The sequence below is a fragment of the Budorcas taxicolor genome, chromosome 1 (assembly GCF_023091745.1).
Source record: "Budorcas taxicolor isolate Tak-1 chromosome 1, Takin1.1, whole genome shotgun sequence".
NCBI lineage: Eukaryota > Metazoa > Chordata > Mammalia > Artiodactyla > Bovidae > Budorcas > Budorcas taxicolor.
This window is the reverse complement of record NC_068910.1, coordinates 147334991-147352567: the sequence shown is the minus strand read 5'-3', so window position 1 is coordinate 147352567 and position 17577 is coordinate 147334991. Positions and strand designations below refer to the sequence as shown.

Sequence of the window (17577 nt, the reverse complement as noted above, 5' to 3'; positions counted from 1 at the left end):
GCTCACTTTCCCCATCTTTGTCAACATTGGATACTAATGTGTGTGTTATCTTCATGACTATACGGTTCTTATAGGTTAACACATAAAACATTTTCCATTCCCTTTCAATTCACAACCAATTTAGAGAAAAACTGACCTCATAAAATTAAACTTATAGGAAAATAAGAGCAGAAAATAGAAAAATAATAGAATGAGAGAATAAAACAGAGTCAAATATAAACACAGAGGAAGTAAAATAGTTATATAAAATAGAAGAATCTCCAAGCCATAAGGTACTTAACATGTAGTCAGGAATAGTTGTGAACCTGATAAACTATCTGGGTTATGAAAGAGGCATGGAAAGGAAATATCCATTTAGGCATGGAAAGGAAATATCCATTTAGGCCAAACCTAGTGAAACTGGAAATACTGTATATAGAGGTACCAGCCTCTTATGTGGTTGCATTTAATTCTCACAGCAATACACTGAGTAGAAATGATCCCACCTTGATGAAGAAGAATGAAAGGTCAGAGCGTTCAAATAAAGATTATATACCTAATAAAGAATGGAGCCCGGATTTGAATCCAGGTCTGTCTGGCTTGAACACTATGTGCTTCCCCTTATTCTTCCAGAGAAGATGTAGCAGAAGACTAGCAACTAATGTTGGGAGGAAGTGTGTACTCCTTTTGATTCATATTGCCAAAGTGCTCTCCAAGAAAGGAGTCAGGTTGCCTGGGTTTGAATTTGAATTCCAGCTCTACTACTCACTGGCTGTGTATCACAGCCTCTCTATGCCTTGGTTTCCTCACCTACAAAATGGCTTCATTGTGCCATGAAGATAAATGAGTGTGTTGATGTAAAAATACCTGGAACAGTGGCTGGCCATGGTACAGTGCTATATAAGCTTGCTACTTACAGCATGGTATTACAACAGCCATGGGACTATTTCTATGAGTCTGTTGCTGGAAAGTCCTTATAAAGAAGTTTTCTTGTACTCACATGGCCATGTCATGGTGGGATTTTCCATATGACAGGACTGACCCTGTGGCCATGTTTCCCTCCATCCAGGCTTGGGGGAAGTGGGAAAGAGGTCAGCAATGTGATGCCACATTGTCATCTCATTGAACATGAACTCCAGAGACGTGCCCCGTGTGGACAGGAGAAGGTTGTGCTGCTGCAGACCACAGTGTGGCTGGATGAGCAAGTTCCTTACTCAGGGAACCCCTGAACCTAGAACCCATGTTCCCATCTGGGAAGCAGAACAGGCTTCCTCTAGCCATACAATTCTCATTTCCACCTATAGGATTTTAATAATAACTACACCAACAATAACAGTAGCAGCGAGAGTACCCTTTATGTGCCAGAAATTGTCCTAAGAACTTTACAAGTATTGTTTCATTTAATTCTCACCACCATCCTTTGAAATAGATACTATTCTTATTTCCATTTTACCAGAGAGGAAATTGAGCCTGAATCCAGAATCCTTCATCCTAACTATGACACTGTACTGCCTCTTATTTGAGAACATGCAGTTTTGGGGTAAAAAATGCCAAAAGAAAGAAATCCAGCAGTTTCTCAGTCGTACATCATCTACCCTTTCTCAGCCACAAGAGCATTCCATGTTGGAGATGCTCACAGCAAGATGTTTGAGAACTGAGGTTAGAGTCAAGAATCCAGGGTGTGGATTTGCTGCCATTCCAAGCCTTCTCAGGTCAAATTGAGAGAGGTGGGATGAGAATGAGGCACTTAAAAAAAAAAATTTTTTTTTTTTTTTAAACGACCAGATACTCTTCAGTGAAGCAGACTGCAACACCACCAGGCCTGATTAAGGAATGACAATATGGAAGGCAGATGGCAGATGCATAGATGCCACACTATTGCCTTTCAGTTAAATATTGCTTGGTGGTTTTTTTTTTTTTCTTGTAAACCTCCCAAATAAAGTGGTTTGCTTTTCTCAAGTTAGAAGTGTTAACTCGTCTTTTCTTTAAATATCTGTGCATGGCTGTTTTTTTCCCTGCCGATTTGTCACCATCTGTAACCCTCCCTTTGTGAGATGATCTGATGACACAATTATCTTGGAGAGTAAAGTGCAGTCTTGAAGCAGCGTGTAAGGGTGGACTCAGAGTGTGCGCAGTGTCTGTATGCTGCCCAAGCACTTGTGTGTGTGTGTGTGTGTGTGTGTGTGTGTGTTGAATGTGTGTCCGGAACCTCAGGGCAGAACACATGTTGTCTCTGGGTGCCTGGTAAGTGTATACCTTTTGTGTGAATATGCAGTCTGTGTGTGGTGGTGTGTGTGTGTGTGTTTGTGGGCCGTGTGTTGGGCTGAGTGCCTGCCTGTGTACTTCGGGTCTATGTGCTCCCTGAATAAATATGGTGCTGACACCCTGAATGTGGGTCACCTCGGGCGTGCTGCTCTGTGTGTGTTGGCTGAAGAGGGGCAGTGCGGACAGCTGGGGGAAGACGTTCCCCTGAGAGCGTAATTTCTCAAAGGTGTTTGAAGGGAATGGGGAGGGCCTGCAATTTCGGGGATCGAGCAGGGTTTTCGGTCTGGGTCAAAGAAATGTAAATTAAGGGAGACTTGCAAGAGGGTGTTGCTGGGATGGGGTGCTGACCACAAAGCGGGGAGGGAGACTCGGAGCTTCTGGAGGGCGGGTGACTCTGGCTGGGTGCAGCTCTGTGGGGCGGGCCGCGGGCACCGGGAGCCAGGACCGGGCGCCGGACGGATGGCGGGGCGCGGCCGGCGCGCTCCTCCCCTCCCCCACCCCTGCCCGGAGCGCCGCGCCGCGGGGGGAGGGGGGCGCCGGCAGGCGGGGGCGGGGGCGATGGCGGGCGGCGGCGGCGGGGCCCGGCCCGGGGCCGAGGCCACGGCCTGGGCGAGAGCCAGCCGCCGGGAGCCCTAAGGTGCCGCCGGCCCCGACTCCACCATGAGCGTCGCGCTGCAGGAGCTGGGCGGCGGCGGCAACGTGAGTGCGGGCCCCGGGCTCCGGGGGAGAGGACCAGGGTTGGGAGGAGCGGGGGGCCCGCGGCGTTGGGAAGCGGCTCCGGCTCGCGGACTAACTTGACGGGCCGGGGTCGGAGGGACCCAGGCTGGCTGGAGGGAAGGGGCCCCGCACTTGAAGCAGGAGGGGCCCGGCCGGGCGAGGGGCGCGGGGGCAGGGCCGTGGGCGCGCAGCCCTCTCTGCCTGACCTGGGTCGGCGCCCCGACTGTCTGGCAGATGGTGGAGTACAAACGCGCCACACTGCGGGATGAAGACGCTCCCGAGACCCCCGTAGAGGGCGGGGCCTCCCCGGACGCCGTGGAGGTGGGCAAGGGGGTCCTCCCTGTCTCACCAGGCCCCCCAGCCCTGGCACGACGCCAGGCACACCCAGGAGCTCTCTGGGTTGCCCTGGAGCGTCACCTGCCCCCACCTCAGCTCCATCTCTGGCCTCTGCGCTAGGACTATGGTGAGGCGACTCTAAGCCATGACGTTGCACAAAACAGGCTCAGGGCTCAACTCAGCCTGCCTCGTTGCCCCTGTGCCCCAAGTTAACCCTGTTAGCAGTCTCTGCTCCATGGCTCTGGAAACTGCCTGGGCCTTCACCCTCCGGGAGGACTTCTGTGGTCCGGTCGCCCACCTGAAGCTTGCTACTCCAGGTCCTCCTCTGTTCCCCAGGCGGGATTCCGGAAGAGGACCAGTCCCCTCTTGCGGTTGCACACCCAGCTGGAGCTGGTCTTGGCTGGTGTCTCTCTACTGCTGGCTGCCCTGCTTCTGGGTTGCTTGGTGGCCCTGGGGGTCCAGTACCACAGAGGTAGGTACTTCCACTCCTGTCACTAGCCCTCCTAGCTGTGGGGACTCTGGAGGCTGATGGGGGGAGACTTCTGCCAGCTGTCCTCTGGCCTCCCAACCTCCCTGTTGGAAGGGAGGGCCTCCAGGCCCCTCGCAAAGCATTTGCCTCTCCCAGACTGACTATCCCCTACCCTCCCCACACCCCACCCCTCATGTCCCCTGCCACAGACCCATCCCGTAGCACTTGCCTCACAGAGGCCTGCATTCGAGTGGCTGGAAAAATCCTGGAGTCCCTGGACCGTGGAGTGAGCCCCTGTGAGGACTTCTACCAGTTCTCCTGCGGAGGCTGGATTCGGAGAAACCCTCTACCTGATGGGCGTTCTCGCTGGAACACCTTCAACAGTCTCTGGGACCAGAATCAAGCCATCCTGAAGCACCTGCTTGGTGAGTGGGCCTACCAGGGGAGTGTTGTATCAGGTATGTGCCTCATGCCAGCACAGGGCTCGGCACTTAGTAGGTACTCAATAAATGTCCAGGAATGAATAAGGGGATGACTGCCAGCCCTCCTGGGATAGGGGATGCAGACACTGGGAGCTCCTGAATGGTGGAGATGGGTTGAGAGAGCAGATCTCTGAGGACAGTGAAGGAACTCTCTGAGCACTGGAACATCGCTGAGGGGTGGTAGACACCAGGGAATCTGTTGGGCTTCGAGATCTTTCAGAGTCTCCCTGGACAGGGGAGAGGAAGCTCTGCTCTGCTGTGGTTGACAGTCTTCCCATGTCTACATTAGGAGCAGTGCCCCCTTGAGAAGGCAAGGAGAGGGATCAAGCAAGGGTCCGGACCCCTCTCAGCAGTTGGCATGGTTGCCACCTGGACCTGTGTTCTTTCTGACAGAAAACACCACCTTCAACTCCAGCAGTGAAGCTGAACGGAAGACGCAGCGCTTCTACCTCTCCTGCTTACAGGTGGAGCGCATCGAGGAGCTGGGTGCCCAGCCACTGCGAGACCTCATTGACAAGGTAGGCTCCTGGGGTCGGCTGTGGGTGGGGGAGCGAGACAGGCCTTGGGAGAGGATGTGGCCCCAGAGAGCTTCGGGGGCCTTGTGCCAGAGGTGCCACCATGGTCTCCACTCAGATTGGTGGCTGGAACGTTACGGGGCCCTGGGACCAGGACAACTTCATGGAGGTGTTGAAGGCAGTTGCAGGGACGTATAGGGCCACCCCCTTCTTTACTGTCTACGTCAGTGCCGACTCTAAGAGTTCCAACAGCAATATTATCCAGGTACTGGGCTGGGGAAGGGTGGGGAGGGAATTATGGACTATTTGCTGAGGCCACACTCCCTTCCCCTGTGACGGGCTGGCTGGGGTGGTCTTCCTGCACAAGAGTCCAGATTTCAGGGGGAGGGCTCACTGCTCATCTTGCTATTGCAGGTGGACCAGTCTGGGCTCTTTCTACCCTCTCGAGATTACTACCTAAACAAGACTGCCAATGAGAAAGTAAGGAGGATTCTCAGAATATCCACCTGACACCCCTATTGGGGTGTCATTCTCCTCTCCCTGCATTCTTCCCCTGCTCCTTTCTACCCTTTCCTTCCTCCTTTCTTCTTCTCTTCTTTCCTTCTCTTACTTTTCCAGGAAAACACTTATAGGCACCCATTGTGAGATGTACATTTCAGAGCCTCTGTCACAGGATGCTTTCAGTGCAGATGGGTTCATGGGCCTAGATAGCTGAGAGCAAGGCTCACAAGAGGGGCCTCTAGGGCTCAGGTGAGATACTACAGCTGGAGCAGTCTTCCTCAGGAGGTTGCATTTGAGCTAGGCCCTGCAGAATGTCTGGGGCTGGGTGAGGGCATGCTGAGTTTAAACAAAAGTGTTGCAGAAGGAAAAGCTAAGGTGTGTTTGGACAACAGGAAGGAATCCAGTTTGGCAAAGTGTAGAGCTCAAAGCAGATGAGAGAGTGGAAAGGTGGGTAGGGACTAGTTATTGAGGGGACCTGCAGTGCTACACAATGGCACCCCACTCCAGTACTCTTGCCTGGAAAATCCCATGGACGGAGGAGCCTGGTAGGCTGTAGTCCATGGGGTCGCTAAGAATCAGACACGACTGAGCGACTTCACTTTGACTTTTCACTTTCATGCATTGGAGAAGGAATGGCAACCCACTCCACTGTTCTTGCCTAGAGAATCCCAGGGATGGGGGAGCCTGGTGGGCTGCTGTCTATGGGGTCGCACAGAGTCGGACATGACTGAAGCGACTTAGCAGCAGCAGCAACACTACACTGAGTTTACTGTATAGCCCCCAGAGAGCCACTGCATGCTCTGGGGCAGACCAGGACTGCCCCAGTGAGCAGTGCTTTGGGAAGGCAGTTTGGCTGGGTGTGAAAAGTAGATGCAAGAGAGGGAGCCTGGAGATCAGTTACTCAAAAGTGTCTGCAGTACTCCAGGCTCTGAGTCTCTGGGGACCCAAATGGAGGAAGTGGCAGAGGGAAAATCAGAAAGGGGAGGACGCAAGAGACATGCGTATGTGCTAAGTGGCTTCAGTCATGTCTGACTCTTTGTAACCCAATGGACTGTAGCCCACCAGGCTCCTCTGTTCATGGGATTCTCCAGGCAAGAATACTGGAGTGGGGTGCCATTTCCTTCTCCAGGGGATCTTCCCAACCAAGGGATCGAACCCTTAGTCTTCTGCATTTGCAGGCAGGTTCTTTACTAGTGCCACCTGGGAAGCCCCACAAGAGACATAATTAAGTCCAAATCATGAATTGTTGATGCCTGGATGTTAGAAGAGAGGAGATGAAGGAGGAAGAAATAAAGATAGTTGAGGCTGTGTGCCAGAATGATAGTGGGATGGAGTGGTCCTTAGAGAATCTGGGGTATTTACAGGGACAACAAGTTTCAAGCACATTGTGGGTTGGGTGTTGCTATCACAGGAAAAGACAGACTTTGAAGTCAGACCTTGATTTTAATCCCAGCTTGGCAGCTTGGTGCAAGTTGATGAAGGCCTCTGAGGCTGTTTCTTCATCTGAAAAATGGGGATCATGGCATCTACTTCATTGCATGCTTGGGGGCAGCAGGAGAATGCAGGTATATGATTCTGTATGTGGCAGATACTCGAAGTGGGAGCTGCCTGTTTCAGCGAGTGTGAGGGAGCTGGGCACCATCTCTCTGGAGAGGTCAGCAGGCAAGTATGAGGGTTGAGTGGGGTCTTGAAGAGAGTACCGGCCTGGAGGGACCCAAAGGCTTGAGGGGCCTCTCCTTAAAAGCCTAGACAAAGGCTTAGGAGAAGTGAGGGGGGGGGGCAAGACTAGAGACTAAAAAGAAGGAGATCCTTGTATTTCAAGAGGCAGAGGGAGGAAGAGAGACTTCTATGGAGCAAGGAAACCAGGAAGGGCTTTGTGCTTCTTCCATTCACCCCCAAACATTACCAAGTATCCCTCAGACAGACCCTCCGCTAGCATGTGGTAAGCAAGACACTACCATTCAGTGGAAGAGAAGGCAGGAAACAGGACTCACACAGTTGTCCTATGAACAGTTGCTGTTAGAGGAGAAGTGTGGCAATCTGAGAGTCCTTTAACAGAGAGCCAGCCTGGTCCTAGGGTGAGGGTAGGCTGTGGAGAAGAGAGAGAGAGTTCTAGGCAAAAGAAATGGCTGATGCAAAAGCTCTGAGAGGGGACAGGGTATGTCTTGTTGACATATTAGAGAGGGGAGTGGGAGGGGAGAGTGGTCCAAGTTCTGGACAGGTTGGTAGAGTCCTGTTATACATAAACACTATGGGTCAAGTTTAGCATTGATCCCAAAAGAAATGGAAAGAGAATCTCAAAAGTGGGGAGTGGTGTGAACAGATTTGTGGTTTTCATGTCATCTGAGTCAGGGGAGGAAGGAATTTTGAGAATTCAGGAGAGAACCGCCTGGTTGACTCAGCTTTTAGTGCGTTACCGGTTGTCTTGAGTAGGAAGTCTGTGCCTGCATCTTGGGGAAGCTGCAGCGCCAGAGGTTTCTTATCCTATCTGCAGAGTTCAGGAAAGTCTCAAAAGTAAGTCTTGGGACTTATCTGGTGATCCAGTGGTTAGGACTCCATGCTTCCAATGCCAGCGGCCCAGATAAGATCTTGAAAGCTGCATGGTATAGCCAATAAATAAATAAATAAATAAATAAAAGTAAGTCTTAAGCAGAAAGTAAGGAGGTAGGGAAAGAGGGGTGAGCTGGGGAGGGGTTGGCCAGATCACTGGTTGAACCAAACATCCCCCTGAGTAGCTGGGATGACTGGAATTGGTACTCAGACTTATGACATCAGCAGCAAGGAAGAAGGGAGGTGGGAAAAAGGAGATACTTCGAAGTGCAGAGAATGGAAGAAGAGATGGCCTTTGGCAGTTAAGGGAGCCCAGAGTGGGGCAGGAGTGAAAGTGGTCCCTGGGAGGTCCATAGGAAGTCAGTGCTGAGCAGGGCTGAGGGTCTGTGCACAGGATTTCATCCATCAGTCAACAATATTTATTGGCCACCTACGATGTGCCAGATGCTGTGCTAGAGCCTGAGAACACAGTGGAGAGCAGAGCATACAGCCCCTGCTCCTATGCAGCCCAAGTGCCAGCAGGGGCTGAGGCGACATGAGTTTGTTCTGAGCCCAGGCAGTGCTGGGGCTGTGGCCCTGGAGTCATGGAGCCTGGGCCGCATTTGGACTCTGCCATCTGCTCGTTTATGGTATGAGTCAAGAAGTCATGTTGTCTGTAAAACAGAACCTAGTACTCACTTTATGGGGTTGCCTGGGCTCTGGTGGTGGAGGAGACAGGAGATACATGTAAAGCCCCAGCAGAGAATTTGATACATGTACATACATGGAGTCACTACATATTTTTCCTCTGTGTTTCCTTCCTTCTTAGAGGCCAGAGGGGAAGGCAGCAAGTCTGAAGCCTGGCAGGATGGGAGGTAGAAGGGAATGAAAGCCAAATGTAGACCAATTCCTCCATGGGGTCCACCCAGCTGTTAAGTGAAAGCACGTGGTCACTGAGGGGCTGGGAAAAGCAGAAGGGCTTCAGGAAATGAGAAGGGCTGAGGGATATGGGAAGCAGGGCCACCCACTGCGCAGAACCTATTCTGTATCTAGGCCCTTTTCCAGGCCTTTGGGATACAGTGGTAAATACGCCTCTGTAACCTGGAATGATGTGCTCCAGGAATTTACCTTTTCCTTGGGTAAACAGATGATGAGCAAGGGCACAAATAAACAAAAAAAGATCCTAGCAGATGATGATAAGCAGTATGGCAGAAATGATGAAGGTCATCTCAGAGAGCTTCTTTGAGGAAGGTCCACAGAAGAGATGGTGGGCAGGGGCAGCAGCCAGAACAGTCCTCTCGGCCTTGCGCAGGACTTGTTGCTGGGCTCTGAGGATGACTCGGGGCCCCGACAGGTTCTTACTGCCTACCTGGACTACATGGAGGAGCTGGGGATGCTGCTGGGCGGACAGCCAACCTCCACACGGGAGCAGATGCGGCAGGTGCTGGAGCTGGAGATACAACTGGCCAACATCACAGTGCCCCAGGACCAGCGGCGGGATGAGGAGAAGATCTACCACAAGATGAGCATTGCGGAGCTGCAGGTGGGGCAGGCAAGGAACTGACACCACTGGAAGGGGTCAGCCCCCAGCCCAGGCCACCCAGCTCCCCTTTGTGCTGTCTACCTGAGACAGACAGTCCTCTCCTTGTTTCCCTACTGTTTCTGAGCTGCTCGGTTTCACCATTGCTATCCTGGAAGGAAAAATAGTGTCCATTTTAGGGCACCCCCACTGGGCCATCCTTTGGCCCCTTTCATGTTGCCTGGGGCTGCATAGAGGGATTATGTTAAAAGTCTGTGACAACTTGTACAAGATGCCCACAAAACAGTCAGAAGAGAAATGGAAGCATCTCCTGGAAGGCCATTACTGTGCCAGGTATCAACCTCTTAGTCTTTGAATTATGGAGAAGTTGGGTAAGGGGGGTTCTGGAGGAGAGGCCAGGTATGTAGGGACCTTGCGTGGTGTCTGGGGAGTTGATCCAACTGTTTGAAAAATATTTGAAAATCTGTAGCCCAACTAAATATCACAGATGGTTGTTTTCTGTATATAATAAGTGACTGGGTTCCCAGATTGAAGTACACTTAGGCCTAAAAATGGGTTTATTTCAGGAAGGGGCCACCAAGCAGCTAGTAGCTGTTGCTGTGGCGATGGAAAGGGCTCCCAGCTCCAGTGTACCAGTGGGGGAGGGGTCTGCTGAAAGCCAAGGGGACAGGGAGGCTTGAGACTTTTTGCTCACAGGCCCTGGCGCCCTCCATGGACTGGCTGGAGTTTCTGTCCTTCTTGCTGTCACCGCTGGAGCTGGGTGATTCTGAGCCTGTGGTGGTGTATGGGACGGATTATTTGCAGCAGGTGTCGGAACTCATCAACCGCACAGAGCCAAGGTTGGGGGGAGCCCACAGTGTCAGGGGTGCGGTTCAGGGCTCTGTGCAGGCTATTCTCCTAGGCTGGGGCTTCAGGGGGCCCACTGTGGTCTCTGTTCCCATACCTTGCTCCACCCCGACTTTTACAGGCAGGTGTGTGGTCCCAGGATCAGAGAGAGGGATTCTGGGAGAATGCCCATGAATGACTCTAAGGGATTCCTGTTATCTGCATGTTGGTAGAGCTGGTTTGGGGGGCCGGAAATGGTTCCTGCCTTTATCTTATGTTCTGGTCACTTGCATACCAGTGTCCTGAACAATTATCTGATCTGGAACCTGGTACAGAAGACAACTTCAAGCCTGGACCACCGCTTTGAGTCTGCACAAGAGAAGCTGCTGGAGACCCTCTATGGCACCAAGAAGGTGGGTTTTCTAACTCTGCTCCCACCTTCAAATCCAGTCAGGCTGATGCTTCACACCCCCTGTGTGTCAGACACCATTTAATTTACACATGGAGCACATGGCTGAGAATCAAGCTAACTTAGGTTCCAGTCCAAACTCCTCCATTTTTTGGCCTATGGGACCTTGAGCATATCTCCACCACCATTTTGTCTCTTCATTTCTGGGTTGGAGAAACAGAAATTTCTTGTGGGGTTGTTATGAGGACTGAATTCACGTAAGTGAAGTACTTACCAGTACATGGTGTGTACCGGTACACTCAACTTTGATAACGAGAGTGAAGAAGAAAATGAATAAGTGCCGTTCTCAGTTTCAAGAAGCCCTGTTAAGTGGGGGAAGGAGATATGTAAACAGACATTATATTCTGGGGTGCTCACGCTGAATGAAAGACCTTCTTTGTGATGTAGGACAGAGGTGGGGTAGCACGTTTTACCTGGAGGGTGGAGTAATGGAAGGGTGAAGGGCATTCCAGGCTGAAGGAGTAGGATGTGCAGATCCCAGAGGCCAGGAGGAGTGTCGTGGCGTTGCCTGTGTTCTGGCATGACTTTGAGGAGTGGGCACCCGAGAGGCTGAGGGTGGTGAGGCTGGTCAGGAGTGATCCATAGAGGGACCTGAATGCTGTGCCTAGCTTCTTTCAGGGATGGAGAACCTGGGACAGTTTTAAGCAGGGGTGTAACTGGTTGGATTTATATATTAGGTCATCTTTCTGCAGCTAAATGGAAGACAGCTGGTGGGGAGTGACAGGGGAGAGGGATGAGAATGGAGTTGGACTGTCTAGTTAGGAGGCCACTGAAATCTTCAGATAAGAGATGATAGTGTTATAGGGCAGGGGAGTGGCAAAGGGTGGATGGAGGAGATGATTAAGGAGCAGAGTTAGAATCTGGTGATAGGCTGAATGTGGAGATAGGGAGATGGAGGAAGCTGGTGACTCCCAGGTTTCTGGCATGTGGGACTGACTGGATGTAAGACTGAGATGTACAGCTGAGTAAGAAACGTCTGGGCCCCAGTGGGCCTCTGAGAAACTACAAGGAGGAGAGTGCTGAGAATAGAGTGGGCAGCGTACATGTGCCTCCTGAGGTTTCACTGCTGGGGTTGGCATGCTTTGCAGTATTGCTCTTCATTTTCCCTGGAGTCTGAGGGAGAGATGGCACCCCAAGCCCAGGGCTCTGATGTGCGGAGCTGAGAGGGGCTGGCCCTAGAGACAGAGAAAGACCCTCAGACTGGAGGGCAGAGCCATCTCTAGGGACCTGCTTTTTCCCCTTCCAGTCCTGCACACCAAGGTGGCAGACCTGCATCTCCAACACCGATGACGCTCTTGGCTTTGCTCTGGGCTCCCTCTTTGTGAAGGCCACATTTGACCGGCAGAGCAAGGAAATTGTGAGTCTTCAAGGTCCTTCCAACACTACGCTTCATTTTAGTTAAAATTCACTGCCTCTATCTGTATGTACATAAAGAGAAAAAAGGCTTCCCAGGTGGCTCAGTGATAAAGAATCTAAAAAAAAAAGAATCTACCTGCCAATACAGGAGATGCAGGTTTGATCCCTGGGTCAGAAAAATCCCCTGGAGAAGGAAGTAGCAATCCACTCCCATTATTCTTGCCTGAGAAATCCCACGGACAGAGGAGTCTGGCGGGTGTCCATGAGATCACAAAGGAAAAACAAATTGTGACTAGGATGGATTATACGGCAGCATTAAACTGATGATTGTTAAGTGAAAAAAAAGGTTATATATATATATATATTGCACAACGTAATTCTGTATTATATATGAATATCCCATCAGGGAAAGACACTAGAAATAGGTAATTAAAATGTTAGAAAGAGTTATCTCTGAGCGATAGGATTTTTTTTTTTTTTTTGGCCATGCTGTGTCACACAGGAAGACAGGGATCAAAACCATGCCCTCTGCATTGAGAGTGCAGAGTCTTAACCACTTAGGCTGCCAGGGAAGTCCCTGAGGGATAGGGTTTTTAAATGATCTATTTTCTTCGACTCCTCTCAGTTTTCCAGTTTTCTGCTATTAATGCCTGCCTTTCATAATCAGATAAAAATCAAAGCACTATATTAAATTATAATGTTAAGTCAGTTAACTTATCAGTGTTTTTGATTCATTAGGAAAAAAACCATGACAGTCCCAGTGCTTTCACAAATCATGTTTCTTTCTCATTCTCTCCGGAGGCTCAGCCTTATTTCAAGAGTTTGGAAGGACAGGGATGGGGCACCATGGTGGACAGGGACAAAGGATGCATTAATGTGTGTGGGAGGCCGACTTGTGCACCCTCCCTCCCAGGCAGAGGGGATGATCAGCGAGATCCGGACCGCCTTTGAGGAGGCTCTGGGACAGTTGGTTTGGATGGATGAGAAGACCCGCCAGGCGGCCAAGGAGAAAGTGAGCAGTGGCCAGGGTTGGGGCGCCATCTTGAGGTGAGGATGGAGAATACAGTTTGGGGGGGGCCTGGGGAGGGAAATCCTTAACCTGGTCTCTTCAGGCAGATGCCATCTATGATATGATTGGTTTCCCGGACTTCATCCTGGAGCCCAAAGAGCTGGATGATGTTTATGATGGGGTGAGTACCTGCCTATGAGTACTGAACCTTAGCTCTGTGGAGGTGGGGTGGGGCATAGGGCTCAAGCACTGCGAGGGCAAGAGGTGCTTGTTGGTTACTTTCAGAGGCAAATGCTGGCTCTATGCCAGGCTGCAGGCTGGACAGCAGCAGAATGCAGTGTTTACAAATAGAGTTTTGCAGTCAAACCTGTTTCTACCCAACTGTAACCTTGGACAAGTTATATAACCTCTCTGGGCCTCAGTTTCTTCATCTGTAAAAGGGGGTCCTGTTAGCACCTACCTGATAAGATTGTTGTGATAATCAAAGGAGACAGTATATAAAAAAGTAAAGTACCTGCAAAATAATATTGACAAGTTATTATTTGTTAGCTATTTTATACCCATTTTACAGCTGAAGAAACTGAGGCCCAGAGAGGTTATATAACTTGTCCAAGGTTCTGAGGCTCGGAAAGGTGCTAACTAGTAGCCAAACTGGGACTATTACCTTCTCTGATGTGTTCTCTTGCTTGTTTTCTACTTACCATTCCCATAGTATGAAGTGTCTGAAGATTCCTTCTTCCAGAACATGTTGAATTTATACAACTTCTCTGCTAAGGTGATGGCTGACCAGCTCCGCAAGCCTCCTGGCCGAGACCAGTAAGAATGGGGGCTGCCGACACTTGGGACAGCAGGAGAGGTGGGGGAAGTTTTCAGAGCAGACAGAAGGGGATAGCAAGATGGATCCCAAATGAGGCACCAGGTTCTGCCTCAGGATGTAGGTCAGGCTGCTGGACATCAGGAGAGTCAGGCTCCGTCTCAGCTTCTCCCTCCCCCAGGTGGAGCATGACCCCGCAGACAGTGAACGCCTACTACCTTCCAACCAAGAATGAAATCGTCTTCCCTGCTGGCATCCTGCAGGCCCCCTTCTACGCTTGCAACCACCCCAAGTATGTCTGAGGCAGGAGGGACTGGGTGCTGGGGCCTGGGCCTGCGGGTGAGCTGGGAGCAGGGCTGGAGGTGAGATCGAGGTGTCCGTCCACCACGCCCTCACTCAACATTCCTCACCTCCCAGGGCCCTGAACTTTGGTGGCATCGGCGTGGTGATGGGCCACGAGTTGACACATGCCTTTGATGACCAAGGTAGAGGTCCACGCAGTTGTGTCCTTCAGCCTAGAATTGCTCATGGCTCCTGTAAAACCTTGGGATGTTGGGAGCAGACCCCATGGACCCTAGACGGGAGGCGGGTGCGCAGAGGGAGGGGTCTGTGGATGAGAGGCGATGGGGGCGCTGGTGCCCCCAAGGATTGAGTTCTGGTCTCAGTAGGATGTAAAGGTTCGTTTTCCTCAGGGCGGGAGTATGACAAGGAAGGGAACCTTCGGCCATGGTGGCAGAATGAGTCGTTGGCAGCCTTCCGGAACCACACGGCCTGCATAGAGGAGCAGTACAGCCAGTACAAGGTCAACGGGGAGAAGCTCAACGGGCGCCAGACGCTGGGGGAGAACATTGCTGACAATGGGGGGCTTAAGGCTGCCTACAACGTGAGTGGCCCTCTGAGGGCTAAGGCTCACCTGTTCTGGGGGCGGGGGCAGGGCAGGCCCCAGCACGCTTGCCACCTGTGTTCCCAACCCCAGGCTTACAAAGCATGGCTAAGAAAGCACGGGGAGGAGCAGCAGCTGCCAGCTGTGGGACTCACCAACCACCAGCTCTTCTTTGTGGGATTTGCCCAGGTACTGTCCTTCTGGGAGGCCAGGGGTCTGCCCTTCTCCCGCTACCTCCCAGGCATGTCATTAGAAGTCTGGGGCATGCAGGAAAAGGGACTGTGAAATGGGGCTGAAGTGGGAGTGTGGAAAGTGGTCTGGGAGGGCCTCACGGTCAGCCTCCTGTGGGGCCCACAAAAGCACATGAGGAGGCTGTAGGAGGGAGAAGGTTTCAGGAGGCTTTTGCAGATCTCAAAGGGCAGGGGGTAGGGAGCCCGATTGATCTTCATGATGCCTCTGTGAGGTGGCTGTGGAGGAGGCAGCTCGGGGACAGACTGGCTCGTCCAGGGGTACCCAGGAAGACAGTAAGTGGCAGACTCAGCAAGGTCTCCAGGTACTTTGCACTACGGCAGGCAGTCTCCGGGGCTGGACTTCTTCCCCTCAGACACGTCCATCCTGGGCAGCCCTGTGTCCAGGCAGCTTTGAAAGGCCTTCGAGGAATTTCAGAGGGCAGGCGCCTTCTTCTCCCTTGGTGCTGATAGCAAGGCCTTGGGGCTACGATGCTGGCTAAGCCCTCTTCTGCGTCCTGAGGCCTCCTGAGCTAAGGGGCTGGGGTGGTGGTGCCCTGTGTCCCTGGGATGGCTCTGCGGCAGCTGGGGCAGGGGCCTCACCCACACTAGACACTCTGTGTCCTCGTGTCTGTCCTGGCCTGCAGGTGTGGTGCTCGGTCCGCACACCCGAGAGCTCTCACGAGGGGCTGGTGACCGACCCCCACAGCCCTGCCCGCTTCCGCGTGCTGGGCACTCTCTCCAACTCCCGCGACTTCCTGCGGCACTTCGGCTGCCCTGTCGGCTCCCCCATGAACTCAGGGCAGCTTTGTGAGGTGTGGTAGACCTGGGTCGGGGGAGAAATGGCCAGCTCGTGTGCCGGAGCCTGGGGTAGCTTGCCCAGCCAGGCTGTCTGCTCTCGGGTTGAGGGAAGGCACATGCCAGCTGGGCTGTGTCTTGTCCCTCCACACCATAGGTGTGACATGAGTCCTAGTCCCTCCTCAGCCACCACATCGTGCCTCTGCTTTGGAGGTGCCCCTGCCTCCAGCAGAGTCCCTACCATTCACTGTGATGTTCTGTGTCACCCTGCCTGGAGGAGGCCTGGGCAGGGGCCACCAGCTCCCACAAGAAGGGGTCCATCTCTTTAGGCCCCCAGCTCAGTGGGTTTGGTGGCCACAGAGCCTGTTGTGCCTGCTGGCCACGCAGGGGTCAGCAGATGTGCCTCCCACACATCTCCCCAAGGCTCACTCACCGCTCCCTCGGGCACAGACGGAACTCCTTTCAGCCCCGCCCCCAGGGGCGACCCTTATTCCATGTTCCTCGTGCTACTGCTCCTAATACTGCTGCCAGCCCTCTCTGACGGACCCCCTGTGCTCAGCTCTTAGTGGAAGTCCAACAGCCTTCACAAACCTTCCTGTTGCCTCCCAGGGTCCCTGGGCTCAGCGGGGATGCGTGTACATGTCAGGGATGCTAGGCCCTGCATCTTGGGGTTACAAGTCTTAGGGGGTGACTGATTCTCCCCGGACCAAGCAGGAAAGCAGATAGAGTAGGAAGAGTGAAGGATAGAGTCTATTTTTACAGGAAAGGGGGTGGGGAGGGAGTGGTCTTGGCCCTGGAGGACCCTGTGCCAATAAATAGACACGCATCAGTCATTCTGTCTCTTCCTTCAGTCCTGTTTTCATTTACTCATTCCACCAGTATTTATTGACTACCTGCTGTATGCCAGGTACTCTTTAGGCACTCATTTATTCACTCACCAGACACAGGGGACTGAAAATTGAAACCCCCAAAAGACAAAAAGGTAGGATGAGGAATGGCACAAAGTTGAGCCTGGCAAGTGGAGCATGTTCTCTGCTCACTGGTGGGCATGTCCCACCCCTGGCTGGTCTGTAGCTGGAAGGGTCTGCTGTGGCCGCCATGGACGCATGTAGCTGGGCCTGACACTGAGTCTGGGTAACAACTTGGCCAGGGTCGGCTTGGAAGATGGGTGGCCCTTACCCTGCCCTGGAAGGCAGCCCTAGCCAAGGTAGCACTTCACTCCCTTCAGCTTGGAGCACTAGCCTCTGCTTGTGATGAGAAGACATGCATTTCTCCATGTCCTCAAAGGCTTAGCGTTCCTGAGAGTCACTCATCCCACCTACACATACTCATCAAGCCCTACCAGGTGCCAGGCACAGGGCCCACAGGTTTGGTGGCCACAGAGCCTGCCACCCTCCAGAACAAGTGAGGGAAATGGAGCGTGCATGGAATACCTCTGTATTCCAGGCACTTCTGCTAGGAGACTCATTACTTTCTTCATTCATTCATTTATAAATTTATAGATTTATAAGTATTGGGTTGGCCAAAAAGTTTGTTTGGATTTTTTGTGACATCTTACAGAAAAACCCAAATGAACTTTTTGGTCAGCCCAATATATTGATTACCAATAATGTGCCAGGCGCTGATGATGCCAAGACGAAGATGATTCCTTCCCTCAGGTGACTCTTCTGTTGGCACTTTTACCTTCATGAACTCATCTGATCCTCACAGCAACGTATGCTATACGTGCTCCAGTTTCCATTTTACAGATCTAGCCATAATCACTTCACTGCAGAGACCTGGATTGACATTGAAATTCTGACTGCTATATGAGCTTCAGCCTGTCCCCTAACCTCTAAGAGCCTGTTTCTTTATCTGTAAAAC

At 52.1% G+C, this 17577-nt stretch overlaps 1 protein-coding gene across 1 annotated transcript in view; it reads left to right on the top strand.

The window, feature by feature from the left end:
* ECE2 (endothelin converting enzyme 2) overlaps window positions 1–15740 on the top strand; it is a 30426-nt gene extending 14686 nt beyond the window's left edge. Inside the window, exons 3-20 of the mRNA XM_052635941.1 lie at window positions 3196–3282; window positions 3634–3769; window positions 3976–4191; window positions 4642–4766; window positions 4882–5028; window positions 5178–5243; window positions 9148–9336; window positions 10030–10172; window positions 10457–10571; window positions 11874–11984; window positions 12897–12995; window positions 13096–13173; window positions 13705–13808; window positions 13988–14098; window positions 14224–14291; window positions 14499–14689; window positions 14783–14878; window positions 15564–15740. Coding sequence (XP_052491901.1) covers window positions 3196–3282; window positions 3634–3769; window positions 3976–4191; window positions 4642–4766; window positions 4882–5028; window positions 5178–5243; window positions 9148–9336; window positions 10030–10172; window positions 10457–10571; window positions 11874–11984; window positions 12897–12995; window positions 13096–13173; window positions 13705–13808; window positions 13988–14098; window positions 14224–14291; window positions 14499–14689; window positions 14783–14878; window positions 15564–15740 — 2259 coding nt within the window. The remainder of the gene's footprint in view (window positions 1–3195; window positions 3283–3633; window positions 3770–3975; window positions 4192–4641; window positions 4767–4881; window positions 5029–5177; window positions 5244–9147; window positions 9337–10029; window positions 10173–10456; window positions 10572–11873; window positions 11985–12896; window positions 12996–13095; window positions 13174–13704; window positions 13809–13987; window positions 14099–14223; window positions 14292–14498; window positions 14690–14782; window positions 14879–15563) is intronic.
* The last annotated feature ends 1837 nt before the right edge of the window (window positions 15741–17577 follow it).